The sequence below is a fragment of the Rattus norvegicus genome, chromosome 12 (genome assembly GCF_021556685.1).
Source record: "Rattus norvegicus strain SHRSP/BbbUtx chromosome 12, alternate assembly SHRSP_T2T, whole genome shotgun sequence".
Lineage (NCBI taxonomy): Eukaryota > Metazoa > Chordata > Mammalia > Rodentia > Muridae > Rattus > Rattus norvegicus.
Genome location: NC_141545.1, coordinates 34489373 through 34516518, shown reverse-complemented (window position 1 = coordinate 34516518; position 27146 = coordinate 34489373). Strand labels below are relative to the sequence as shown.

Below are 27146 nucleotides of genomic sequence, written 5' to 3'. Positions count from 1 at the left end.
GGGGTGGGACAGAGGGCAGGGATAGGCTGGTATGTGGAAGGAATGGGGCGGTGGGAACGGAATGGGTTCTGGTGGCAAGGAGGCAGACAGAGCAGGTGAATGTGGGGCAGGGTTTGGTAGAGATGGGGTGGGTTTAGATGAAGATGGGATGGAATGAGGGCATCAGGTGTGGAGGGGCATTGCTGGAGATGGGATTGGGCAACGTGGTTCCACTTTTGACTGGATTAAGGCTTGTCTCACGGCGTATTAATGTCCCACTGTCTTGGGAAGAGTCTGCGCTCCGCTGTGGGTATGGTGCGTTCTGTTCGTGTCAGGCTTAGCTAATTCGAGGCGACATTCGAGTTCTCCGTTCTGGCCTAGGTCTTCCCTCTGTTCGCTCTGCCCTTTGTTCGATGTGAGGTGTTGACGTCACTTGGGCCTGTTCCTGTTTCTTCTCCCTCTCCGCCCTTCCTTCGAGTTAAGTGGGTATTTTTCCTGTGTGGCGCTTTAATGCTCTTAATGAGTTCTCCCTGTATTTTCTGGGTTGTTTTCTTTAGTGACTGCCCCTGTGCTTACTCTATGCATTTCAGCATATTAAAATCTATTTTATGTTCTTGCTAAATTACAGTGCGACACGGAAGTGTTGCTTTTAAGTGGTTCTATTACTTTATCCCCTTTTCTGTGATTATTGCTACACATATCACAACCGCGTGGGGGGCCACGGGCTATGGGATTACCTTTTCAACCTCCCCTCTCTGACAGTAGTGGAGTGAGGAGATGGGGTGTCTCTGCGAGGTGTGTCCTGTTATCCATCGGACAGACGGACCACGCCCAGTCTTCTGCGGTTGTCCCTGCGAGTCTGAATTGCCATCTGGTCTCGTCACCAGGCTCCCACGCAGCTTTCCCTCTCTCCCTTCCCCTGCGTGCCTCAGAAGCTTATTACATTTCTATTTGTTATGGACCTAATAATGCAGCTCTATAAATGTCATTTGATATTATTGCTTTTTAACTCAATTGAGAGAAAAGAAAAGAGGAGGGCACCCAACTCTACCACCGCTTATAATTTCATAAGCTATCGGTGTCTCGGGTGTAGGCTTCTGCGTCTCTCCACGTGTCCGCGTGTCCACGTGTCTGCGTGTGTATCCGGGTAGGCTCTCGTGGGCGTGTCTCTGTGTGTGTGCACGTCTGTCTGTCTGTCTGGTGTGTGTATGTGCATCTTTGTGCCTGCACGGATGCGCACGTCTGTGCACGCCATTGCCATGGATGCCCCTAGCTCTCTTCCCTGAGTGCTGCCTTCTCTTTCTGTATCTGGTGAAGCCAGCTCTCTTACCACATGCTCTTCTTGGTTGTTTACCAGACAATGTCCGTCTCGCCTTCCTCTTATGTCGTGGCTGTGCTGGACACTGATGCCTTTCCTAAGGAAACCTTGTGTTCCCTCATTGCCTCTGTCTCCACGGCTGGCCCTGAGGTCTGCTCTTCATTCTCTCGTGTCCTGGAGCCGGAGGGCGGCTTTTCTCCTGTCTCATTCAGCCTTTCCACTCCCTTTCAGCCTTTGCACTCAGTTGTGACCAGGCTGCCTCCCTCCCGAGCTTCCTGGCACTCTTCCTGGTCCTTATCAACTGTTGAAGCAGCCGTGGTGGCTTTAGACACCTGCTCTGCTCTCCTCCATGACAGCCTCCAGTGTCGGCTAGAAGGGCCGTGGTGGCTGAGTTTCTCTGGGGACCCCGTTGGCTCCTGTTTCCTCTGATCTCCACGTAGCACAGTCTGCGTGGTCTTAGAGCCCCCTGACTCTTCCTCCACTGCCTGGCCCCTGCCAGCTTCTCTAGTGAAGTTTTCGTTTCGATGATTATATTTCCGGGTTCCAGCATGCCCAGTTGACCCATGTGTCTCCTTTCAAAGAATAGAACCTGCATCTGCTACCTGAGACACTCTGCTGATTGATGGCTTTGGTTACTGCTTTTGGTGTCTTCAATGGCGCTGGCCCCTCTCAGGCAGTTTCTCAGATGCGTGGTCTTTTGTGGGGGCCAAACTGTCTGTGATTTTGTATGACTTAGGATGATATAGTTTGGGGCTCTGAGCCTCCTCCCGTGGCTACCTGTTCACCAGCTCACTACTGGGTTACGTGGACTGTTGGAAGCTGGCCCTGGGCTGGCATTTCCTATCAGAGCGGAGGAACAGAGTAAGGACCAAACCCAGCTGGAATCCCGCTGTTCTTCAGAGGGCTCTGGGAAGGGACAGTGGCCTCTGACCTGCAGATTTCCACTCAACCCTGAAAGTCAGCTGAGGGAGGGCACAGAGGGCTATAGAGATAAACACGGTGTGGACTGGGATTAGAGGGGAGGGTAGCACAGGTGTCAGTGGCCCCCCCTTAGAGTGGAGCCTTCTAATGCACAGGTCAGGGCAAGGGATTTTTGGCTCCTCTCTCTCCCTCCCCCAGGAATACCCTGCAGGCCTGGGCTGAGGAGCTTGGGAAAGGTTGAGAGCCACACTCACATCACCAGCCAGGAATCAGGGAAGCCACTCAAGGGCCCCAAAGCCTCCCTATTACAGCGATTTTCTCCATGTTCTTGAATTCGTTTATCTCTATCGGCCGCTCACACTTAGGAAAGTTTACAGGGACTCTGAAAGTTTCCAAGATTGAAGCCTCACCATCACTCACAGTCCTCCTGGGCCATGGCTGTGTCGACCTTTGCTCATCAGGAGTCCCTGACAGCACAGGGGGCCACCCCCCATTTTTCACAATCATTGTAAAACATGGGCCAGACATCAAAGACCCGCTGCTTTTTTTCCCCCCTGCCTTCCTTCAAATAGGTTTAATTTTCTCAGCCCTCATTATGCAAACAGCAGATTAACTGTGTTTACCGTGTGCGCTTTGAGTTGGCAAATGCCATTTATTTGAGGCTGAAGTGGAGGCGTTGACACTTGACACTTTCCCAGGGATTCCCTGGAGACTAGGGCAGGGGATGTGGGTGGGCAGCCACCTCAACTGCTGCAGGCCATGCAGTTGGTTCCCACTGTCCCCATGGTTCCCGGTCCGCCTCACCGCTCAGCCTGGGTGATCCCACTGGTGCTTTCGTGTATGCATGACAGACACATGGCTTCCGCTGCTCTTCAGCCCTTCAGTGAGGCTGATCCAAGTGGGACCTGCTTCTTCAGTCCGACCCAAGTAGGAGGTGATAGTTGCTGTGACTTCTGACTCCCGTTAGGAAAGATCTAGACACTGAGACGGATGGCTACCTGCAGTCTACTAGTTTCTTCATGGAAAACAGGCCATGATGGAGAGGGGCAGGTGATCAGGGCGGTTAGAGCGTGGAACGTGTGTGTGGGTTGGGCGTGTAAGTGGGTGTGGTGAGTGGGCATGTGAGCGAGTGTGTGAGTGTGTATGTATGTGGGGGGATGGGTGTGTGAGTGTGTATATGTGTGTGTGTGTGAATAGGTGTGTGAGTGGGCATGTGAGTGAATGTGAGTGAGTGTGTATGTGTTGTGTGTGTGTGTTTGTGAAGGGTGTGTGAGTGGGTGTGTGAGTGAGCGTGTGAGTGTGTGTGTATGAGAGTGGGCATGCACTTCTGCTCTCTCCAACCTTGAGGAATATTTGACTTGATTAGCCAACGTTGAAGAACAACAAGCTTTTTGCCAATATTAAAGCACAAAGGACGTTACCCACAATGGCAAACTCCTTTTGAAAAACGAGGAGACGGGGTATCCTGCTTCCCAGTGTGGTAGGCTCTGGCGTTTTCTGACGTCCACATATGTGGTCCTCACAGAACTCAGTCTGCAGCCCCGATACAAGCTCTCTACGAATAGAACGCCAGGCAGCTCTGACCTCCGCAGCCTTCATCCATCTTCCCATCATCCCGGCCTTAATTAATTTCGTCAGGAGCCCATGAACTGTGCCTTTCATCTTCTCCAGCCAGGGTTGGCTTCTGGCCTAAGTACAGTCCATCTGCAGGCAGTGGGTTTTTAACACCTCAGTCCCCTAATGAAGGAGCTGGAGCTGACACAGGAGACCTCACTGCAGGCAGAGAGCACGGGAAACATAGCTCCTTTCCCTCAGGTCTCTCTCCATCGGTTTCAGCATGCACGGAATTGAGGTGTTTAGAACTGTAATGCTGTTTGGAAGCTGAGGTGGGGAGGAGGCATGGAGTCGGTTACAGGTTTGGTGGCAGCCATGACTGGAGCTGGGGACAGGGGTTTGCTAAAGCGAGAGGAACAGGTTGTATCCCTGGGGAGAGGAGGGACTGGGGCGCCTGCATTATGATGCAGCCAACTGGAATTGATGACCAACTCAGGGTAGAGAGAAGGCACGAGGTTTACTGCTCTCTATTGAACTCGATGGCTTCTGTGAAGTCCCCATCATCTAGGGTGAGACCCCAGTGAAGTCAATCTGTTCCAGGCCCGCCTTCCTCTTCCTTTTTATTTAGGAAGCCAGCTCAGCCTCTGGGTGGTGGTGGGGTTTAGTTAGGGTTAGCTGGGCAGGGTTAGGGTAGGGTTAGCCCTACCTTCCGTCAGGATTACATGTTGTCTTAGCTATGGTTACCACGGCTGTGATGAAACACCAGGACCAAAAAGCAGCGTGGGGAGGAAAGGGTTCATTTCACTCACGGTTCCATAGAACAGCAAAAGCAGTCAGGGCAGGAACTCAAGCAGGGCAGGAACCGGGAGGTGGGAGCTGATGCAGAGGCCGTGGAGGGGCACTGTTTACCGGCTGCTTCCCCTGCCTTGCTCAGCCTGCTTTGCTATAGAACCCAGGACCACCAGCCCAGGGATGGCGCCACCCATAATGCACTGGGCCTCCCGCCATCAATCACTAATTAAGAAAATGTCCTGCAGCCGTGTCTTATGGAGGCATTTTCTCAATTGAGGTTCCCTCCTCTCTGATGTCAGACTGGGTCAGGTTGACCTAAAACCAGCCAGTACAAATGTCAAGTGCTGATTTCATGTTTGTGAGACCCGCCTAACCGTGGAACAGTGTCAGTAAGAGGTTAAGAGCCCGGGGCCCAGAGTGGAGAGGTCACCACCTGGAGCCAGTGCGTGGGAATCCAGTAAGTCCAAAAGAAGCACCCACGACTGTCCCCTGGCACTCAGAACAAAGTCCCAAGAGTCTCACGGTACACACTTTCCACAGGAAATACGGGAAGGTGGCATCAGTGGTTCCCATGGGAGGTCCCCAACTCCTCTCTTGCTTCTGGCCAGCACTCTCCTGCAGTAGTTCCCCAAATATGTCTGCCACTTCCATTGGGGTCTCAGGAGGCCAGAGCTATCTATAGGACAGCAATAGGCTGGGGCCTCTGAAGGGTTACCACGTCCCAAGAGGAGTACACTTGACCCAGAGAGACTATGTCTGTGGTGGGAGGGCCAGGATTCCGGAAGAGTGATACCGTTTGCTGGGGTTTGGGGACGACAGCTTCATATGAGACGTTGGTAGGAATAGGGGAGGAATCTGAGCATGCAGGATGCTGGTTATGACGGGATCAGCGTCACACACAGGGCGTGCTGTTCACACGCATCTTGTGTGCTGGCCCCCCCCCCCCAGCAATGGCATCATGCGAGCATTTCACAGTCTCCAGTCCATAACCAGGATCCTGGAGGCCCAGAGAGGTCCAGTCAGCTCCCTGGGATTACACAGCAAGTCTGGTGTATCCTTAGGATACACCAGGGAGTTGGGTGTCATTTGCGTTCACAGTCCTGCTTCTTCCCTTTGCTGTCTTTGTCTGTCTCCCCTCTCTTTGACTTTCTGCCAGTGAATTCTTTTTTCTTCTTAATCTCTGATGGGCAGTAATTTAGATTCCCAAAGCAGAGCACATGAAATACGGGGGCGAGAGATAGAAGTGGATGAAGAAGCCCTTTTGAGTTTCTCACCTCTCTGCTCTATGCTGTCCTCCCGTCTATCCATCCTCTTGCTGTCCTCCACAGTCATTATTTGATGGCACAAACTCACAACCTGGTACCAGCCCCCCACTCCCACTGTACAAAGTATCGGAGGCAACGTTGCCATCTTGGGTGAACCGTGAGAGCTTGACTTAAGAGATGTGCCTTCCAGAGCTGGGGGACTCCGTGACAACACACACCTCAGTGTCTTCTTGATGCATAAGGCCCTGGCTGCCTCCAGGAGAGAGCAGAGAGTCATCGCTAGGATTCCCATGGAGAGTCGCCATGGAGAAGTAGCTATCCTAATCCAGGGACACTTGCAGGGGAGGCTGAGGGTGACCCAGATCCACAGCAAGGGCTGTTTCCCATGTTGACTACCTGCCTTCAGAGACTCCCTGATGTCTTCTGTATCTATCTGGCTTTAAACTGGTCTCAAGTGGGGAACTTCTTTAAAAGATGAAACTATCCAGGTATGGTGGCACACTCCTTTAATGCCAGCACTTGGGAGGCAGAGAGAGGCGGATCTCTGAGTTTGAGGCCAGCCTGGTCTACAGAGCATGTCCAAGGCAGCCAGGTCTTTGTTAGACAGAGAAACCCTGTCTCCGAAAAACAAAAAAATAGGAAGAAGGAGGAGGAGGAGAGGGAGAGGGAGGGGGAGGAGGAGGAAGGGAAGGGAGGAGGAGGAGGGGGAGGGGAGAGGACGAGGAGGAAGAGGGGGAGCTAGACCCCAAACCACTCTCTTGGTATAGAGTGGAGGCATGAAGCCAGCCGTCTATAGGGGGCGCTAGAGAGCTGTGGGGTGGAGACACTAGGCTGCTCTCCCGCAACACTAGTTGAAGCTGAGAAATAGTTTTCCCTAGAGTACTGGTTCTCAACCTTCCTAATGCTGTAAACCTTTAATCCGTTCCTCATGTTGTGGTGACCCCCAACTGTAAAGCTATTTTGTTGCTGCTTCATAACTGTAATTTTATTACTGTTAGGAGTCATAATGTAAATATCTGATGTGCAGGGTATCAGACCTTGGGACCTTTGGGAAAGAGTCGTTTGACACCCCCACCCCCCCTGAGGGGGTCGCGGCCCACAGGTTGAGAACCAGTGTTCTACAGTTCTTTCTCTAGAACACTCCAAGGAGGGATCTGGCAGTGGGATATGGGGACAATTCTTTTGGCTCTTTGCCCCCTGTTGCGGGGTAAAGGGTACCAGATCCTGAGCTTGTAGAAGATGCCGAGTGCCTGAAAGCATTTGCAGACTTTGAAAGGGATCAGCCTGAAAATTCAGGTGTGTTTTCCAGAGCAAAAACCCGTGCCACAGCTGAGCTAAAGATCGCCGAGCAGCTCCCTCCTGGTGGAGACTCACATCCGAATATATATATATATATATATATATATATATATATATATATATATATATATATATATATATATATATATCCTCTGAACTTTTAAAGTGCAGGGAGCGGTCAGCTCGCTCTGGGCTGGCTGGCTCTAAGAGCAGTTTGACCCGGAGTCCTTTCTTGGCAGGGAGATGGAATGCTCTGGGAATTGCTGGTCTAAATGTTTTCCTAGTTTGTTCTTAGACCTCCCTTCCACTGCTTCTCCAGAAGTCTGACGAGGCTTTGCAAAACAAATTCAGCTCAAGCCGGCTTAGGCACAAAGGGAACTTAATGGTTCCTATAGCCAAAAAGGCCCATGGTGGTAGGTCTTGATCTATGGGCTTCCGCAACCTAGATTTGCCTTTCTTGATGTCCTCATCGGCAGAGCCCTGAGCTTTCTTTAACTCCCCCGTAGTGCTAAGGCGACTGCACAAGCCTTGTCTAACCCATCAATGTCCCCATGGGGACAGAGTTTTTTCCTCCCAGACAGTCCCTGCTGGAGTCTTATTGGTTCATCCGGGTCACATGTCCATCTTTCAACCAATTGCTGTGGCCACAGGGCGATTGACGGCTCACTGAGCCAGTCACGGGCCGCATGACTGCGAGCTAGGAAGGAGCCAGGCTCTTGGCCCCGTAGATGTGGAACTGAGTGCCTGGTTAGAGAATTGTGGGTTCAAACACTGGCAGCAAGGAGCAGCGCACTTGACAGTCTGACCCAAGACTGTCCCCTCCCCCGTGGCTGTGGAGTGGTTTCTCAGCTGACGACCTCTTAGGGAGCCAACCTGTGGAGCGTGGAGTGCTCAACCGAGGCCTGGGCCTCTGCCTGCTGAATGTGTAGGACACACATCTCTGTTAACACTCACAAAATGTCCTCAACCACTCACACGTGCATCTTGTGGGTCAGTTGACTTAGCTAGGAATCATGACCCAAACAGGACCTCAACCTTCCCTTCTTGTCACCGTGGATCACCAAGCCCTAAGTCCTAGGCTATCCCACACCCCTAAGGTTCCTATGTAGAACCAAAACATGGCGCTGTGTGTGTGTGTGTGCACGCATGTGTGCGTGTGTGTGTGTGTGTGTGTGTATGTGTGACCTCTGGCTTAGCCCTTAAGGTCCTTGTGCCTAGCAATACTCCATGACCAGTGCTCAGCCATAGTCCCCAGTGCCTTTGTCACCAGGAGTCGAACACTAGCATTTGTGGACAGGAGGGGATGGGAGAAGGACGTGTGACATTTCTGTCTCTCCACAGGGTGCCCTCTCCTCATCTGCATCATCTCCGTATCATCCTCTATGGACAGCTATGGGACAGGTGACAGGTAAGTGACCCTGTGTCCTCTGAGCTGAGCATGCCTGTGGTTGACAGGCAGAGAAGGGTCTGGAGAGTGCTTCACCGTGCTGATCTCAGATGTCCACGTTCATCCTGGTGCAGAGAGGGCACCAGTTGGCTCCCAGTAAGAGTAAGGGCAATCCCACTACGCCCTTAGACTCAGCAATGTCAAGTGGGCAGTGGTAGCGCCTGTGGGAGCCAGAGGCAGGTGGATCTCTGAGTTCGAGGCCAACCTGGTCTGCATACTGAGTTCCAGGACAGCCAGGGCTACACAGAGAAACTTTGTCCAGAAAAAACAGAAACAAAAAACCCAACCAAATGAAAAAGGAACCATAGTGTGGGTAGGTGTGTGAGCGCACATGCTCACACATAGGTGGAGGTAGGAAGGCAATCTTCAGGAGTCTCTTCTCTCCTACCACGGGTCCTGAGGTACTAACTCAGGACATCAAGAGTCTGGCAACAAGTGCTTTGCCCACTGATCCTCCTGATGGGAATTTTTTAATCCCTGAGGCATGGCTCTGGCCACCCATGAAGCCCATGTTGTGGCCTTCAGGCCTTTCTTGGATGATCAGTTAAGTGTGTAACATCCAGTTGATGGAATATGAGATTATGCAAATAAACATGGCCTGGGGTATAGGCAGATGGGTCTTATAGTCCTTGCTTGGCTAGGAGTCTTGCAGGGCAGATGTGGCGGGTGGCCAACCAGTTTTCTGAGCCCGACTGAAGGCACCTTCCTGGCCAAAAATTTGACTTGCTCTGCAATGACCCAAAGCCAGTTCCCGGTGTAGCTTTTCGTTTACTGTGGCAGCGAAACTGAAAATCTACACTGGGCTTTGGCTGGACTCGTCAGAGGTGGCTGACCCAGGCATCAGTTCTGAGAAATCCTCTCCGAGAAAGAGACTCATGAGATCACCATGGGGATGGCTTGGAGATGAAGAGTGGGCGTGAGAGTCGGTACCTCAAGCCCGAAGAATCTTTTCTCTGCGCTGGGGCCCTGCCATTGTTGACGGCTAGGCTTTGGGGTGGGGGTGCCTCTGTGATCAAGGCTGCTCAAGTTATCCTTTTCTCGCTCAAGTTATCCTTTTCTCTCCACAGCTGCTGGCTGTCTGTGGAGAGTGGTGCCATTTGGGCCTTTGTGGGCCCGGCTCTGCTGGTCATTGTGGTAAGTCCCCCCACTTCAGGCAAGTCAGGGGTAGGGCCATTTTGACTGTGCTAGGCTCCCTGAAGACACACCCCAAGATACAACCTCATACTGCCACTCATTTGTTTATGCTTGCTGTCACCCCCACCCCCGCCCAGGGGATGAGTGACTCTGAGCTTTGGTTACCCATAGCCTCAGAAAGGCCCTGAGTTTGGAGCAGCCCCAACAAGCCCTCAGTGTACCTCCACTGAGCTCAGACCCAGAGGCACGCACAGACATCTCAGAGCATCCCAAGCAGTCCAAGGCTGGTGTCCTAGAGGGACTCCTGGGGACCCCATACGTAAGTGAAGATTCAGAAACAAGTGACAGTGAGGATGGCCAGGGACATAAAGCCTACAGTATCAGCCACACAGCTCCACACGGGGCACCTGCCCATGGGCGAGGAGCTCTTTGTCTTCTCTGAGGCTACTCTCTGTGGCAGGGCTGCAGGGGGTTAGCAAGCAGCCAGACCCACACAGCATTCTCGTAACCATGGCTACCTCCTCCCGCTGCCCTCGGTGCCTGTGTGCTGATGCTCATGTCTGAGGATATGGGAGTTCACAGACTACTTGGTGTAGTCATAGGGGTCAGGACATCCCCCCCCCACACACCCCGAGCAGGGCTTCTTGTCTAGTCTGAGTCATAATTAGTCATAATTGAAGTTCCAGAGATCCTGCCTTTAACCCTGCTACCTTTGCAGGGTGTTCTGCCTAACATAGGTCCCAAGGGGGCATTGCTAACCAATCCCAAAGGATACCCCTTGTACAGTATCAGTAGGCTGGTTTGCTAACCCTAAGATGGGGTCTCCCAGCCCCCACCCTTGATAGCAGGGAAGAAACTGACCTCGCATCTCAAGTGACACCAGACTTCACATCTCACCAGATAAAGGATGGAATGACTTCATCTGGGGTCCACCCTCTCCCTCCACCTACACACATACTCCAAAAGGCTTGTAACCCCATCTCTCTCATCTCCTTTCCCTGACTGTGTATCTGTGTGGCCACCCCCAGCACTGGTTGAGGCAGGACCCTGGCGGTTAATTGTAAAGGAAACGGAGGGACATGCTGAACATCTTCATGAAAACTCCTGATGTGCTCATGCTAATGGGTACAATGTCGCCTTCTTGGCTGAGGGTTTGCAGAGGGTAGGGAGCAAACTGTCATCGCAGCAGTACCCTTTGGGGCAGGGAGGCCAGATGCCGTCACTAGGCATGTGGCTCCTGCTATATACATGACCATTGTGGTCCCAGATGCAGTCTGTTGAACTCGATACCCCTCTTCCCACTAGAAACTCTGCTCGGCAGGGGGCTATAGGCCCCAGGGCTCTGGAAGCAGTCTCCTCGCTTCTTGGTGGTACGTGGGGTAGAGTGGGAGACCACCGTGCTAGCTTTGAGGTTACTAGCTAGGCTGGGTCCTGACTGAGGCTTGGCCCAGGAACCTTGTTTATAGGTCAGTCCCCTGAGGTGATCTGTGGCTCCCAGGGCTTGGTTGCTAGAATGGGTAAACTTGCATAGCCTCTTGGGAAAAGGAACCTCGAGGAAGTGGAAGCTGTGATCCAGCAGAGAGGACCGCAGGGTCTAGAGAGGGTCCCATTCAGCATGGCAGGAATTACCTTCGAAGAGGTCAGTAAGGTCTGAACCAGGGATGAGGTAGAGCCAGTCTAATAGGGGAAGCTTTAAGCATCACATGGTGTGGCTGGGGACTTGTGGTTAAGAATGACTGATGCACGGAGAAGCGAGCAGTGTTCTGTAGGTAGCATAACTTCTGGGAGTTATAGCCAGGACCTCATGAGCCTGGGACACACAGGGATATTGAGTTTCTGATGCTGGGATGAGAAGGATCTGCGTCCAGCGCCCTTAGACAATAAGCGTGAACGACAGCTGCAGAAGCTTAGAGGTCACAGCTTGTAAACCCCCCCCCCCCCCCCGGTTTGCTTTAGTGATGGCTAACGTTGGGTCATCAGTCCCTTCCTGAACAGTAGGGCATGGCAGAGCTGAGAGGGAGGTGTGCAAAGCCTCCAAGGCAGTGGTTCTCAACCTGTGGGTTGCAAAGCCTTTGATGGTGGCGGGGGGTATCTAGTGGGGCATCACAGGGGTCACCTAAGACCATCAGAAAATACAGATATCTACACCACGGTTCATAACAGTAGTCTAGTTATGAGGTAGCAACCAAAATAGTTTTATGGTTGGGGGTCGCTGTATAACAGGAGGAATGTTATTAAAGGTTAGAAGTGTTAGGAATTAGGAAGGTTGAGAACGCTGTTCTAAGGGATCCACGGTAAAGGGCAGGCAGCATGACCGTGCTTACTTTGAGGGCGGGTTTTGGGCCACAGCCACGCCTGCTGATTTACAGTGTGTCTGTAGCAACTCAGCAGAGCCGAGACATTCTGCTGCAGACGCTGCGGCCTTCAGAGCCCAAAGTATTTACTATCTAGCCCTTGGCAAAGAACAAAGAAAGAAAAAAAGAAAAAGAAGAGAAAGAAAAAAGAAAAGAAAAAGTTGGCATGCCATAGCTGGTTCTGCTGACTGCCAGACCTCCAGCTGGGTCCTGGCATAGAGACGGGATGGCATTTTGTACCCCCCTACCTCCTCAGGAGATGGTGGGGTTTGTACCCTCCTGAGCCATGCCCTCATTCACCCAGGAGTGCTCCGCCTTACTTCCAAATGAAGGAAGCAAGTTTTGGATGTCAAGCATGGCCTGACCCCATTTGTGTAAAAGCTCTCTGTGGGCACTTATTCTCTTGCAAGAGGGAAATGGCAGAGAAAATGTGGGGCGGATGCTCGTGAATGGCGGCTCCCTGGGGAGCCGTGGGGGATGGCCGCCCCACTCTTAGACTTTGTCTGCATCTAAAAACACTCCACTAGGCTAGCACAGTTCTAAAGATGTACTTTTATTTATTTATTTTATTGCATGTGTGTGTGTGTGTGTGTGTGTGTGTGTGTGTGTGTGTGTGTGTGTGCGTGCGCCCAGGAAGGCTAAAGTCTGGATTGAAGGCAATTATGAGGCACCCCATGCAGATGCTGGGAACGAACTCTGGTTCTTTGCAAACACCTCTCAAGTCCAGACAGTGCCTTTCTCTGTGCAATCCTGGCTGTCCTGGAACTCACTTGGTAGACCAGGCTGACTGGCCTCCATCCAACACAGAGAACCGCCTGCCTCTGCCTCCCAAGTGTTGAGCTTAAAGGTCTGCGCCACTGTACCCAGCTGGCTTGCAAACTTTTCAGGTAAAGCCACTTTAGCAAGTGGGGTGCTTCTGTCAGAATACTGGCTTCACCTGTGCTAGTAAGGGCTGGACTGAAGGCTCAGGAGGTTATGGGCTGTGATGGGCCCCTCAGGGCTTCCTAGGCTTTGAGCTAAAGACAAAAGCAGAACCAAGCCCTTCGGCATCAGGACTACCCCCCTCTGCCCCATCCAATTTGATGATTCTAAAGGTTGCCCTGTCCAATAGACTAGAAGTTCCCCAGGGCTTTAACTGCTCAAGCTCTTGCAAGAAAGTAGCATAGGGCAGGGGCTTGAGTGAAGGACGTTATTCTCTTACTGTCACAGAGGCCAGATATCTGAAATCAAAGGCTCTTAGGTTGGGCCCTGGTCTCTTCTCTCCTTGGCCATCCACCTGTATGGGGCCATAGCTGTTTGATTACAATGACCCCCGTTAATACATCACTTCTTTGAATTCCCTCACCTCAACGTGCAGTGACACTATAACATTATGGGATTGAAGCTTGGTCACAAAGGAGTGTAAGTCAGCCCAAAGAGCATGGATGCTGATGTCCCCAACCATGACAAGAGACTTCGGGAAGAGAATAGGTATTGTCATACAGCACCCCGCTTCTCCACTGGGGGAGCTCGGAGTACCCCGTTCTCCCTCCCCACTCCCCGCTGGGAGAAGGCGCAGCAAAGTCTGATTCAGGTAGTCCACACAGTGGCTTCCGGTCTTCTTTCTAGATGCCCGAGTGCCATAGATATAGCGCCAAGAGAGGGAGTTGGGAACCCAGGGTCTACCTTTCTCTCCAGGCATCTGTGTGCAGGGTGGAGAGGGCAAAGGCAAAGCCTGGAGCAAGCCAAACTGGTCTGATTCTGAAGTGCTGAGAGGCTGGAGGAAAAGGCCTTCCCAGGGAGATTTAGACATGACTCTTTAAGACAAGGTTCTTCCCCATGATGACCCTTAGTGAGGAGGTGACGCTTGCTAGTCCAGAGTGGTTTATTTGATGGTGAAACAGGGGTTAAATACCTTTTGCAGAAAGGGATGCCCAGGAAGGGAATCTCATTGGCTGAATGCTCAGGGCCTACTAGATACCTCATTAACATGGAGACTCCTGGTGTTTATGCTATGTGACAGATTGCTATGGTCCTCTCAGTGGGTGTTGTGGTTACTTTCAGATCAGCTACAGAAATGGATAGGGAGTGGCCTGCTCCTGCCCATCTCTGAGATTTCCAGGGTCTGAACTCACTCAATCTTACCAGTTCCTCTGTCTGGTGGCTCTACAGGGTATTGAAGCCCGTGTCCCACAGTGGTCTGGTCTGTGCCTGTCCCAACCAGAAAAGGAGGACAATGGCTCCAGATCTGAGAAAGGGAAGAGATTCTGGGTTCTCAAAGTCTCTGTCTTCCCTGAGAATCCAAGTATGGACACATGAATATGTAGATGCAGACACAGAGCTATAGGCCCATAGATCAGATCTACAAAGCTATAGGCCCATAAATCTACAGACTCACAGAGCTGCAGGTCCATACATAGGTTGATACACAGAACTACAAGCATATGTCCACAAATACAGACACAGAGATACAGGCCCATAGATCCACAGATATAAAGAGCTATGAGTATATAGATCCATGGCTATACAGAGCTACAGGCACCTAGACACATTATAGCCAGAACTATAGGCACATAGATGCTATAAAGAGCGATAGGCCCATAGAGTCATGGTTACACAAAGCTATAGACACACAAGTCAACAGCCCTGTGCAAGACTATACATAGAGTTCCCAGCAGACACAGGGATGGTGGGTCATAGATACATACCACCGAGAAACACACACACACGTATATACATTATATTATATATTATATGTATATACATTATATGAATATACATTATATTATATATATATCATATAATATCTGTATATGTATACAGATGTGGATAATTTCTCCATGTAAAATGCTTGTGAACATTCCTGGTTTTGTTTTTGTTTTTGTTTATCCCACAAGCTCCTAGATCACCCTAAGTTGACAGAGCTGCAGATCCTGGCCCAATCCCAGAGACCTCAGCTACCGTTCCTCCTTCCTTCCCAGAAGTCACAGTGATCTTTTCCTGGGTCATCCTGGCCTGTGGGCTCTATTTTGAGTGTCTGCTGTGCAGTTCTATTCTTCTCTTCTGAAACACAGCTTGGAATCGTCTCTCTGCTGTTTGCCTTTAGTAGCTTTGTCCCCACCCGGACAGGTTGTGCACATCGAGGCCCAAGTCCCTGAGAGTCACCTCACACAGCTTCACAACCAATCCAGGTCTTTCCAGTTCTTCTAGAATGTGGGCCAGAGAGAGCAGAGTGCAGCCAAGGGGCCAGGCCCATTCTCCTTGGTATTTCTTCGAAACTCTATATTATGTGATTCGTAAGCCACTGGCTCCTGTCTCACTACACAGATTGGAGACTCCTGAAGCCACTGCCTACAGGCACAGCAGCAGATAGAAAACTACAGACACGTAGATAACTCATTACAGACATGGTGAACCAGGTCCTAGGTCTCCAGATGAAACCAGACACTCTGGCTGTGCTGAGGGCAGAAACAAACCCCAGAGAACCCTATAAAAAGAGAAATGGTGACAAGTTGGGACAGACAGCAATATGAGCTGCTGATGGGACACTGTGTGGCTCTCGATGAGATCAGTCCAGTAAAATCCCGAAGTGATCGCTTGCCGCATTTACATGTTTGCGAAACACTCCATCTTGAGTCGATAGTCCTGTTGGCAGCCTGGTTTAGGAAGTTAGGGAATATGGAGTTAAGTCTCTGGTCTCTGATCGGAGGAGGTCTGAACTGGAATCACCTTCTACAGTGCCCAGAGGAGACACTGTGACCTTGAGCTCGTGTGACCTGCTTGTTGTGATATAGCTTGCAAGCTCACAGGAGGAGCTGGGTAGCATGGCCTCTGACCTCAGACAAGGGTCTCAGAATCTCTTCCAAAGACAGATTCCCACTGGCTCTCCCCGAGACCCATCACTGTCCCCGGGTCAGTAGAACCTAGCTTTGTGACCCCTAGGGATACTCGCTGTTGACATGTTCACCGAAAAATGAGTTTTGGGTAATTTTCCTTTTAATTTATAATTGCTCCAAATTAAAAGGTAGTTAGGCAATTTGATTTTTAAATTTGTCAACAGACATGGTTGAGAAGAAATCTTAGGAACAGATGAAAAAATAATCAGGATATATGAACAATCTTTGCCCATGTCTACTATCCTGCCCCCCAGTGTGAGCTCTCCCCAAGGGAGCAACGGGCTTAGCACTTGCTTTTTGTTCACTATGGTTTTACTACGGGTTGGGCGCCACCAACTCTCGGTGCACCCCAATAGTGTCTCCTCCAGGGGACACAGGACCTCAGAGCTTTGGGCAGGCAGAAGGACCAGGGCTGTGTCCTAGCTATGACCTACAGAGCCCCAGGGTCCACATCTGTAATCCACTGATGCTTCTAACCATCAGTCAGCAGGCTTTGCAGGTGTGTGAGACAGCCAAGCTGAACGTTCCCAAAGAGAAAGGGACAGGCTGGCAGCACGCCAGTGGGAAAGTGGCTCACTCTGCCCCCCAAATCAGGAGAAAGGCAAGGAGAATTGTGTTGTTAAAACTCCATCACTCTGGAAAGGAACCATATGTATACAAATGAAAAGGCACCTCCCCCTCCCCCCCCCAACTGACACCTGAGAAAATCCTCTGAATGGCAGTGGGCCAGAAGGTTCTGTGACGTTGTGACCTGGGGCTGCACATTCTCCAATCTCCCTCAGTGACACAGCAGATGCTCTGTGGGACCTGGCGCACACAGCCTGGGGCACCTCGACTGAAGACAGCAGGATGCTCTCTTGCGTCAGTGACCATGGTGGTCTGGGGGTGACACCCCCACCTCTGGAATCAGTCACCCCGAATAGCTTGTCCAAGTACGGATACAACTAAGTCTAAAAGCCAGTGTCCTGCTACCCCCTACTGTCTCTCCTTGCTCCTGTCAAAGGCAGTTTTCTGGCCACTGTCATCTGTTGTAGGAAGGCTGGAGAGCAACCGAATTACCGGACACTGCGTGACACTGTGCTAGCTGGCCATGCATTAACCTCTCCCATCTTCTCCGACCTTGGGAGACTCTGTTGTTACCCAGGGCAACAGGCACGGAGGGAAGGTGATGGTTAAGCTTTTGTTCTTGTCTGACGGTAGTATAAGCAAGAGTCTAGACAGGACAGGGGAGGTACCCACAGCGCCTCAGTGTTTCTTTTTTTTTTTTTCTCCCTCTCTCTTTTTTTTCCTGGGAACCGCGTAGCACAGACCCAGAATTGTCTCATCTGAAAACCTTTAACAAAAGGCTCTGGATGACTATTGGGAACTGGGAGGAGGCAGAGGGAAAGGGCTGGAGTGGAAAAGTACCAGCTGGAACCGGAGAAGGGGAAAAGCAGCTCACATCCCCCCTCCCCCTTATCAGGCGTTCTATGCTGGGGTGAGGGTATCGGCGGGGTCCTCGGAATGGCTGGGCCTCGTCCATCTGGGCTACTAATGCAGGCATGTTGTCTCAGGGCTGTGAGGTTGGAGGTCTTGACTGCCAGCCTCTCTAGGATTGCCAGGTCTGGGTGTTTACAAGGCTGGGCAGGCCAGCAGCCTCTCAGGAAGTCAGTCCTCATGGTGAAGGCTCTGACAGGTCATGAGCCTGTAGCAAGCTTCACGAGGATCACTATCACAATATTTTTAATACTTAAGGGAATAGGCTTTGGCCAGCACATAGCTCTCACAATCCCCCAGTGTCCCCTCAAGGAGAGAGAAACTGAGGGAAGTCACCCCACCCCCCACCTCCCGCTAGCTGAACCAGAGCGTGAGTCTGACTCTGCATGGGAGCCATCCAGCAGTCCCTACCCAGGAGCAGGGGCACGGCTGGGCACAGATAACACCCAATATGGCTATGGCTTTCAAACATCACATGTACGGGCGACAAGAGCCAGCTGCCACATGTGGACCGGGCCAACGGAGCATCTCCTCTTTGCCTGGTTGGTTTGCAGCAGCCAGTTTTTCTCATTCAGCGGGGAGCAGAGATTCCCAGGATCCACAGAGGTGTCTAGGGTCAAGCGGAGTAAGCAAGCGTGAGATGAGCGTTGGGCTGGTTTATCTGACCCCAGAGGTCACACTCATTCGTCCTGCTCCGATGCTGGTGGGATGAGAACTGAATCTCTGCCTTGTCTGTCTTTGCTCAGGGGCAGACAGAAGGGTAGGCTTGTGTGCCATCTGTCCTGCTCAAAGCCTGAAAACCTGTCTTGAGTTTGTTCCCTGTTGGCTACGGAGTGGCTACTGTGGGGCAGGTTCCGGTGCCCTGTGGGTAGGTCTGGCTCCTTACTGCCTCCCTCTCTCCCCACTTGAAGGTCAACATTGTTATCCTGGTTGCTGTGACGAGGGTCATCTCCCACATCAGCACCGACAGCTACAAGATACACGGGGACCCCAGTGCCTTCAAGTGAGTTGACCTCAACTGTTCACATCCCGTGGGGGCTACTGAAGGCTTCAGGAGGGACAGGCAATGTTGCTCCCCAGGGCTAGCACCTGAGTCTTCAACTGGCTCTGCATCCTCAAGGCCCTACACAGACAGCCTTTGGTTTGGGTCTTTATTCCATTACTTATCTTGGTGATGCAAGGTCCCAGGGCAGCCATGGGGGCCATGTATAGATGCCCTCCTGAGGCATCTTCAGTCAGGATGAGAGACGGCCGGAAGGAGGTGAGACAAAGACTCCGGATAGGAAGGTCTGATTTCTAGTTCCTACAGCAAAGGGCCCCTCTACCATTTGCTTCCTTCACAGTTGAAAGGGACCAATAGGACCATCCCCAAGGGACGCCTTGTGAGGGAAAAACCCCGGCAAGCAGTGTTCCATGCATACTGGACTGCCACTAAGGGAAGTCTTAATATCCCATACCTCATGGGACTGACATGCCACCTGAGGCTGCCTGGGTTCCTGGTGTTTATCCACTGGGACCTGCCAATGGCAAATGTCAGAAAAACCTGTACCAACTGGATGTGGCAGAGGGAGACACAAGTGACCATGAAGTCCCGATCCTGGTAGAGACCCCATTCACAGAGATACTGTCTGCTGGGTTCAGTCCCCATTTTGAGCCTCTCCTCCTCTCTGTATGGGCTTCATGCCCAAATCCGCACTGGCCTGTAAGAGGCAGGACAGCAGTGGCCAGAGTGTCTTCCTTCCTGAATATGGGGTGGGCGTGGGACTATGGTGACACTTGCTAGACCTTGTGCCTAATGGGATAGGATTCACTTATGAGACTCAAGGACCCAAGATTCACAGCCCTCCTGGGCCATAGAGAACTGTAAACACCTTGGATCAAGGCTGAGGACCCCCTCACGGGCGACTTGGGAGCTCTCGCAGTGACAGCTAGGATATCAGGCTGCTGGCATTCTGTAAGTGACTTAAAAAAAAAAAAGCAAAAACTATCTACAAGCCACAAAAAAATCGATGAGATAATTATTCTAAACACCGTAAATTAACTTGACAAGTGGAGTCGGCTCTCTTGGGCTTTTTCTGTCCCTGGAACCTTCTAGGCTATGTCTAGATGAGGAAGTAAGCTCGTGGGCCAAGGGCATTTCTGTTCATCTTCTGTCTGAGGGCTGGGGGAGCCTGGATTTGTCCTCTGCCCTCTGCCACCAGGATAGGGCTTGCTCCTCCTCACTCTACCCTCAGACCTTTGGCCTTCAGGGAGCAGGGTCACCAATCACCAGCTCTCACACCCAGCCCAGTCCTTTGCTCCTATCTTAGCCTGGCACCTACACTAGCAAGGTTGGCACTGTGCCCAGCTGACATTTATACTTCTACTGTGTTCCCACCACCTCTCCCAGAGCCCAGCCAGGAGGTATCTTCATCACCTAGGCCCCTCTGCAGAAGAGCCACCAAGTGCTGGCCCCGTTTGAGCTCTGTGGGGCTTCAGAGATAAACGTGCCCTGGGTTAGCAGGGTGATGTCAGCAGATCCACCGAGGATGCCACTGCCCACTATGCCCTCAGGTGTCCCCAGACAAGCCAGTCTCATTCCCCACTGAGCCAGTTCTTCTCACAGCAGACCTGGTGCCCTTAGGTCCTCCTGACCTGGTTTGCCTGCCCACTGCCTACATGAAGGTCACTGTCTCGGTTCCAGGTTGACAGCTAAGGCTGTGGCTGTGCTGCTACCCATCCTGGGGACCTCATGGGTGTTTGGGGTGCTTGCCGTCAGTGACCGGGCCCTGGTCTTCCAATACATGTTTGCTATACTCAACTCTTCACAGGTAAGAAAAGCCTGCAGGCCAACAGGCGTGGGACACCATTGGCTCCCATCATCCCAGCAGGATTTGAAGATCAAGACCTGGTTAAGGGGGAGTCTGGTGTCCTCTGCTTGGGAGCTGGGGAGATGATATTAGGCTCTTTGTCCTTCCCCAAATAGAGTCATCTGGAAATTTCCCTTCCCTGGGGATGCTGACCTCAGGCTCTGGGTCACCCTGAGCCCGCCTCCTACCCCACAGTGAGCTGTGCCCACGCCAACCTCAGGCTTATGTGATGGAGGGACCTTATGTCACTGTGCGGCTCTGATGTTCTCTCTCCTTCCTTCCCAGGGCCTCTTCATCTTTCTCTTTCACTGTCTCCTGAACTCAGAGGTATGTCCATCCCTACCCCCTGACAGCTCCAATTAGCTTTTCGCTTCCGTAAGGGCACAGGGAGAAGGGCAGCATTGTCTAGGGTAATATAACCCTTGTCAGGCTCGGCGTAGGAACCGCCGATGACTCCGATGTTGACATTGGTAACAACTTTGATGTCCCTGCCCTTGCTTGGGACTGGACTCACACACAGCAAGCCTCTAGAGGCCGTTGACAATAACCCCTCAGAGTTTGCTATATCAACATCTGGCGTTCTCTCTAAAGTTTCTCCTTCTGCCTTTGAAGGTGAGAGCTGCCTTCAAGCACAAGATGAAGGTCTGGTCCCTCACGAGCAGCTCCGCCCATACTGCGAACACGAAGCCATCCAGTTCGGACACTGTGAGCCAGATGGAACCCTTGAGTCCCTTCCCTTTGCTTCACTAAACCTCTCCCAAATGCCTTCCTCCTTCCCCTCACCATTGTCAGGGCTCTGGTTAGTGTGCCTGTTACCAGGACCAGCCATACTGGCCATCAACCTGGCGACAAGCCTGCTTTGCAGGTGGACACGGCCTCTGCTTAATGGGGGATGCTGGCTGCTGGAAGCCATGTTTAAATTCAGCGGTCTGCTCACAGCCCCCTCCTCTCCAGGCCCTTGGAAGGGCCTCGCCTTCCATACACTCCACTTATCTGCCATCTACTAACACTTTGCTCTAGAGCTGTGGTTCCCAACCCTCCTAACGCTGTGACTACTCATGTTGTGGTAACCCTTAACCATAAGATTATTTTCGTTGCTATTTCATAACTGTAATTCTGCTGGTTAGGAATCGGAATGCAAATATCTGATAGGCAACCCCCAGAGGGGTCATGACCCACAGGTTGACAGCCTCTGTTCTAGCGTTTCCTTCCCAGATGGCCCTAAGCCGACGTGTCACTGAGTCGTGGTCAAACTCCCACCTCGGCCATTTGCCTAAGGGGCATTGTCTGTCCCTTCGTGAGAATAACCTCATGGGAGCAAAGATGAGGCCTAGCTTTGTGGAACAGTCCCAGAAGTTCCCGGTGCATGGTATCTTCCACAAAGAGACCTTGCATGACTGTTGAAGGGTTAAAAACCTGGGCTTGGTAGGGTAGGAACCTTCACAGGATCCTCTGGTCTGGACTCTGAGGTTGTTCAGAGCTTTGTGTCTCAGAAGGGGCCCCCTGTCCTCACACAGCCCTAGACCCAAACCCGTTTGCACTCCACGGAATGAGTTCTACCTCAGGAAACTGTCTTCACACTTCTCTCTGTGGTTTGTAGGTCAACGGGACCCGGCCAGGCACGGCATCTACAAAACTAAGTCCTTGGGACAAGAGCAGCCATTCTGCCCACCGTGTAGACCTATCCGCTGTATGAACAGGATGGCCGCCATTCAAAAGAAGTGCCTTCCCTGAAGCAGAGAAACAAAATCATGGGTCCCTCTCCTCCTTGATGCCTCGGCCTAGGGTAACAGCCCCTATCTATGACTGTGCAGAATGTCCTGCCTGGCACTGCAAGTGGACTCAGGGTGGTGTGGCCAGCGATGACATGGCCCTCCTTCCCTGGTGTGGTAGGCACTTCTGTCCTCTGTGGACCCCAGAGCGCAGAGTAGCCCATGGCGACCACTAAGTCTGAGACTCCCTTGTTACCATGTGTGCAGAGCACTGTACCAGCAAGGCTGCATTAAATGGCATAAAAATGCAGCTATAAGAGGACACAGCCTCGGTCTTGAAGGAGACCCAGAGTCCTGAGGGGGTACTCAACGTCCTGTGACTCTCCAGAGGGTCAACAGAGGTGACCCAGCCATGTGGGGGAATGAGGCACCAGTTGGAATGTACATTTTTCACATAAGGGGACACTCATTGAGCCACCATCCTCCCAGCCGTACAGCCAGTTCTGGAACCACTGTGTGGGAATTGACATAGTCTCTTCTCTGCAAGCTGTTCCTCGACGGACCTAAAGCCAGCCTCCGAATGTCCTTTTCAAACATGAGCCTCTCTACTGTCCACGACCTCCTCCCAAGCTGAGCTCCCCTGCTGGGTATCCCCCTGCCCCTGCATCTCCTGGCTTTCTGGGACTGTGGCCACCTCTAGGGTTTGCTTAGACATGCCTCCTCTGTGTAAGAGTCAACAGGCACCAGATAGCTTAGCTATTAGATGTCCCTCATGTGACACACAAGAACAGCCACCTCGCAGAGGCTGATTTCTTCCTTTTAAGGGGTCCGTGCCAAGTCTCTGCTGCTGGCCAGGGTGGCCACGGTAGGCTTTGGGTTGGCATGAGTGGACAGAATCAGACTCAGCCCTGGGGAGTACAGTCATTGTGACAACGGCTTGTGAACAAGGTCCTCATGGGTAGGGATCCCGGAGAATTATGGAGAAGGCTGTGAAGGGCCAACCAGTGTGGCAGGAACCTAGGTGTCTGTGACGTGCACAGTCCAGACGGCCAGTCTGGCCCCAATACTGGAAAACTCTCACTTCCCATGAGATCCTTGACATCCCTCAGCCCCTTCTTATGCCCACGCCTTACTTGGCTTTAGAATATGTTTCCACTCAGTTCTATGGATCTATACAGCCTAAATTTTCTCTTTTCTTTCGTCCACTGTAGTGAATAGAGCCAGGGCCTGGCATAACCAGGCAACCACTCCACACTGAGCCACACCCCGGCCCCTGAGTGACAACCTCCTATAGGCATCCAGAAGCCACAAGGCTATAGGACCAGACTTTGTTTTGGCCAAGCCAAGACTTAAATCTATCAGCCAAATGGGCCCCTGTGACCTACCCTCCTGCAGCCCTTTTGGCCAACACAGGTTGAGGCCATGCTGAGATTCTATCTGGTGACACGTCCTGCCTATAGAATGTGTGTGGCCTCTGCTCAGTGTCTCATCCAAATGCCAGTGAGTGGCCCAGGGTCCAACCTACCCTGCTAAGTCCGTAGTAGTGAGAACACTGTAATCCCTTCCATGCACACTGAGCTCTTGCAGAGGCAAGGCAGGCCCAGACTGTCCTTTATTCCCAGTGGGATTCTCAGTTTCCGGCTTTTTGGAATACTCGCTCTTATGTAGCTGATGTATCAAGGGAAGTCAAGAGCAAAATGCGTCTCGACTTCCCGTCTCCCATGAGTGAAAGCGTGTGGTTTATTTATAGGCTCCCGACTCTGGCTTCTGCAATCATTGGTTATCTATGTATAATTTGGCCCCACATAAATTAGGAAGAATGGTATGTGTGTCGTTTCCAGCAGATGGATGATGCCTTAGTTGCTGCTATTGTGAAGACGTGTTGTGATTTTGATGAAATAAACTCTTAATGTCCTTAACTAGGGTCTCGAGCTTCACAATCTGTGGTGCCCGAATAGGATAGCGTCTCCAAAGTTTCAGCACCCACTGTATAGGCAGGATATTCTGAGCCTGGGGTCTGTATCCCAGGATGAGCACCCCAGGGCAAACTACAGGCTTAAGGAGGAAGGGAATAACACAGAACTGTCTGGTGTGGGTCCTCCTAGGTTGATTGGTGCGCAAAATATAGGCAGTCTTTCTATGCATTTCCTTATTGACTGCAACAGTCTATTTCTTTATGCTGCTAAAATTAGCTGTTGGTGGTAGAGTGGGGTTTAGGCTAATACTCGAGGGTTTGGCTGATGTACAGCCTAGTGGACGTTTGATCCCACTGGCCTCACGTTACTGTAGGTCCCACCTGCTGAATCATAGTCACCCAGTGGGTTGTAAGTTCCAGTCGTAGTAAGAGATTACTAGTAGCAGTGGTGATCAGACAGCTATGCCAACATCAGAAAGAGGTGTGTGACTCTGATCTCTCTTAATGAACTAAGATCCGGTTTTCTTCCTGGGAGCCTGGGAAGTGATACACACCCGTGAGATCAGATGAAGCGGGTTGGTGACCTGGGCAGACCTGGGCAGACCTGGGCATCGTAACACAGCATCAGCCTCCCAGGTAAATATTATTTGAACCAATCACTGTTGATCTCATGACCAAGACTGCTGAGTGACTGACAGATAGAAGTATTTATAACATGGGTGTGGCAGACCAGCAAGCAGGGGACTTAGTTTGGAAGCAAGACTAACGGACAGGAAGCATATACAAACAGCACCAATGCGGTACACTAATGGGTCTATTGCAGATATGGCGGGGTGTGTGCAAGATTGATAGACAGGAAGCAGACAGGGCACGGGTGCTTCAGGTTAACAGGCAGGAGGGAAAATTCACATTCCAGGTAGATAGGACATCATGGAGCAGGACATTTAGGACATTCCTCAAAAGGGCATGCAGTTTTTTTAAAAAAATCAATTATTTATCTGGGATGTATCTGTTTGTTTCATAGTTTTAGACTGTGGTAGACCACAAGTAGCAGAAACTGTAAGAGAAAACTGGATAAGGTAAGACAGTTACAATGTTGCTGTATTGAATGGTTAGGGGTTTTGTTTGTTTGTTTGTTTTTTGTTTTTTTTTTCAATTAGGAAGCAAACAGTGCTTCAACTCACCTTCCCTTGTTTCTCCTTGGGTATCCCACTGCTGGGATTCTGTTCCTCCTGTTGATTGGGGTTTATATCTGATCTAATCGTTTTCTTCTTTCTGAAGAAACTCGCCATTTCCTGCAAGGAAGGCACCGCTGAGTCCTGGTTCTCCAGTCAGCTTGTCTGAGAAAGACTTTATTCTCCTTTTCTTCATAAGGACGGTTTTGCTAGAATCTTTGCAGTTCAACACTGGTGTGATTTCTTTGAAGTGCTCAAATATTACCCTTCCCCATCTTTCTGAGCGGAGTTGAAAGGAAGTCCCCAGTGACGCTAGCTATTCTTGATGCTTTGTGGGTAAGCTGAGCTCTCCCCCAACCCCGCTCTAGGACTTAAGGAGAGTTTACTTGGGGTTTGCATGATTTTACTAATATTTCTTGTTTGACTTTTTGACCATGAGTGTGTGTGTGTGTGTGTGTGTGTGTGTGTGTGTGTGTGTGTGTACGCACATGCACGCGGGCACATTGATCCATTCAAGTTTCCTGCATCTGTGGTTGGTGTGTTGGGAAGCTCTCAGTCATTACCATTTATTTTGTTCATTTAAGTTTAAAATGTCATATTATTTAATAATCTTTATGTATGTGAGTCTTTGGCCGGTATGTCTGTGCACCATGTGAGTGTAGTACCCAAGGGGGCCAGAAGAGGGCATCAGTCTCCTGGAACTAGAATTACAGATGGTTTTGGGCAGCCATGTGGGCGCTGGGGATCCAACCCCAGGCTTCTGGGGCAGAAAGTGCTCTTAAGCACCGAGCCATCTGTCTAGATCCTATGTTTATTTTTAAAGTTACAACGAGAGAGACAGACACAGCCATAGAACCAGCCAAAGCTGGAGCTCACTGAGCTAAGCCAGACCCCCTCCCAGCCCACCTCCACCCCCTGGCCCTGGACCAGATGTGGTCATCAGCTTGCAGTGCCCTGACTCCACTCAGCAAAGCCTAGATGTCCAGGAATTTGTGAGCCCCCAGTCCCAGCCGCATCACGGGACTGTTGACCCCCCTACTCTTTGTTCCTGACTTCTATGTGTGGTTCTTCAGTAGCAACTAGAGGCCTGGAAGTCAGGGAACCCCAACTTCGCCCCACCCCTGGAGTAGTGTCTCAGTGCTTCCCTGAAGCCAAACATCTGATGGCAAGGTATGGAATGAGAGCAATCAAACTCCCCATGTTTCGCCTCCCCAAGTAGCACGTCCTACACTCCAGAGGCAGGGTGGAAGGCAGAACCCCCAGGAGACCATAGACTCAGCTCTAGGGAAAGGGTGGACACACAAGTCTAGAATCTCCAAGTCGCCCAAGGTCAGATGCCAGCCTGGCAGAAGGTGTGTGAAACAGAAATGCTTCCGAGGTTCCTATCAGCACAAACTGAACGTCTGCTGGAGTTTATTTCATAAATGAGAGTTAGCTGTGGTTTGTGGTCAGTCTTTGCTACTTTGTGGGTTCTTCTTTTTCCTACCTTTTATCTTCCCTGCACCCCTGTCTCATTCCCTAACACTAGCTAGGAGAGAGAGAAGGATAGAGAGAGAAAGAGATTAGGAAAATCCCTGAATCTAATTTCTTTCCTTCTTTGATCATGGCTACTAGCAAACCTCGAGAACCCCCCTAAACGACCAGTACCCACTGACCCTGTTTCTCAGGACCCTTATGTTTATATACCTTAGGAAGAGCTCCCAGAATTCCAAATGTCACGCAGTCACAGAAACCATCGGCAGCTGGCAAAACTATGCATCTGTAAGCATGTGAGGCAAATCTTGGTCAGCTGCTGCAGACTGTCCGAAGCAGCCCCACATCACTACGTCTGGGATTAAAACCAGAGCACATTCTTTTCACTTTCTGTGTTTCATAAAGAACCTAGAACTCCAGAATTCTCACTACATCGGTCATGGCCAACTGGATTTCCAGTGTCGCAGTGCGGAGTCCTCAGCTGATACCGAGCTTCTCCGAATGACACCTGTCCCTCCCTCCTTGCTATGTGACCCAGGACAGGGGACCTGGCAGAGTTTGGAAGAATATCCTCCTGGTTAGTCTAAAATGTCCTTTGTCTGTTTGGT

General features: G+C 51.2%; 1 protein-coding gene across 3 annotated transcripts in view; it reads left to right on the top strand.

Annotated features, from left to right (window-relative positions):
- Window positions 1–23894, top strand: part of Adgrd1 (adhesion G protein-coupled receptor D1) — a 114344-nt gene extending 90450 nt beyond the window's left edge. For 2 of the 3 annotated variants that reach the window (NM_001432115.1, NM_001432114.1), the window contains 7 exon segments: window positions 8470–8536; window positions 9643–9709; window positions 18326–18417; window positions 20098–20224; window positions 20549–20590; window positions 20876–20968; window positions 21864–23894. In NM_001432115.1, coding sequence (NP_001419044.1) covers window positions 8470–8536; window positions 9643–9709; window positions 18326–18417; window positions 20098–20224; window positions 20549–20590; window positions 20876–20968; window positions 21864–21959 — 584 coding nt within the window. In that variant the 3' untranslated portion in view covers window positions 21960–23894. 3 annotated transcript variants of the gene reach the window in all.
- Window positions 23895–27146: the final 3252 nt, after the last annotated feature.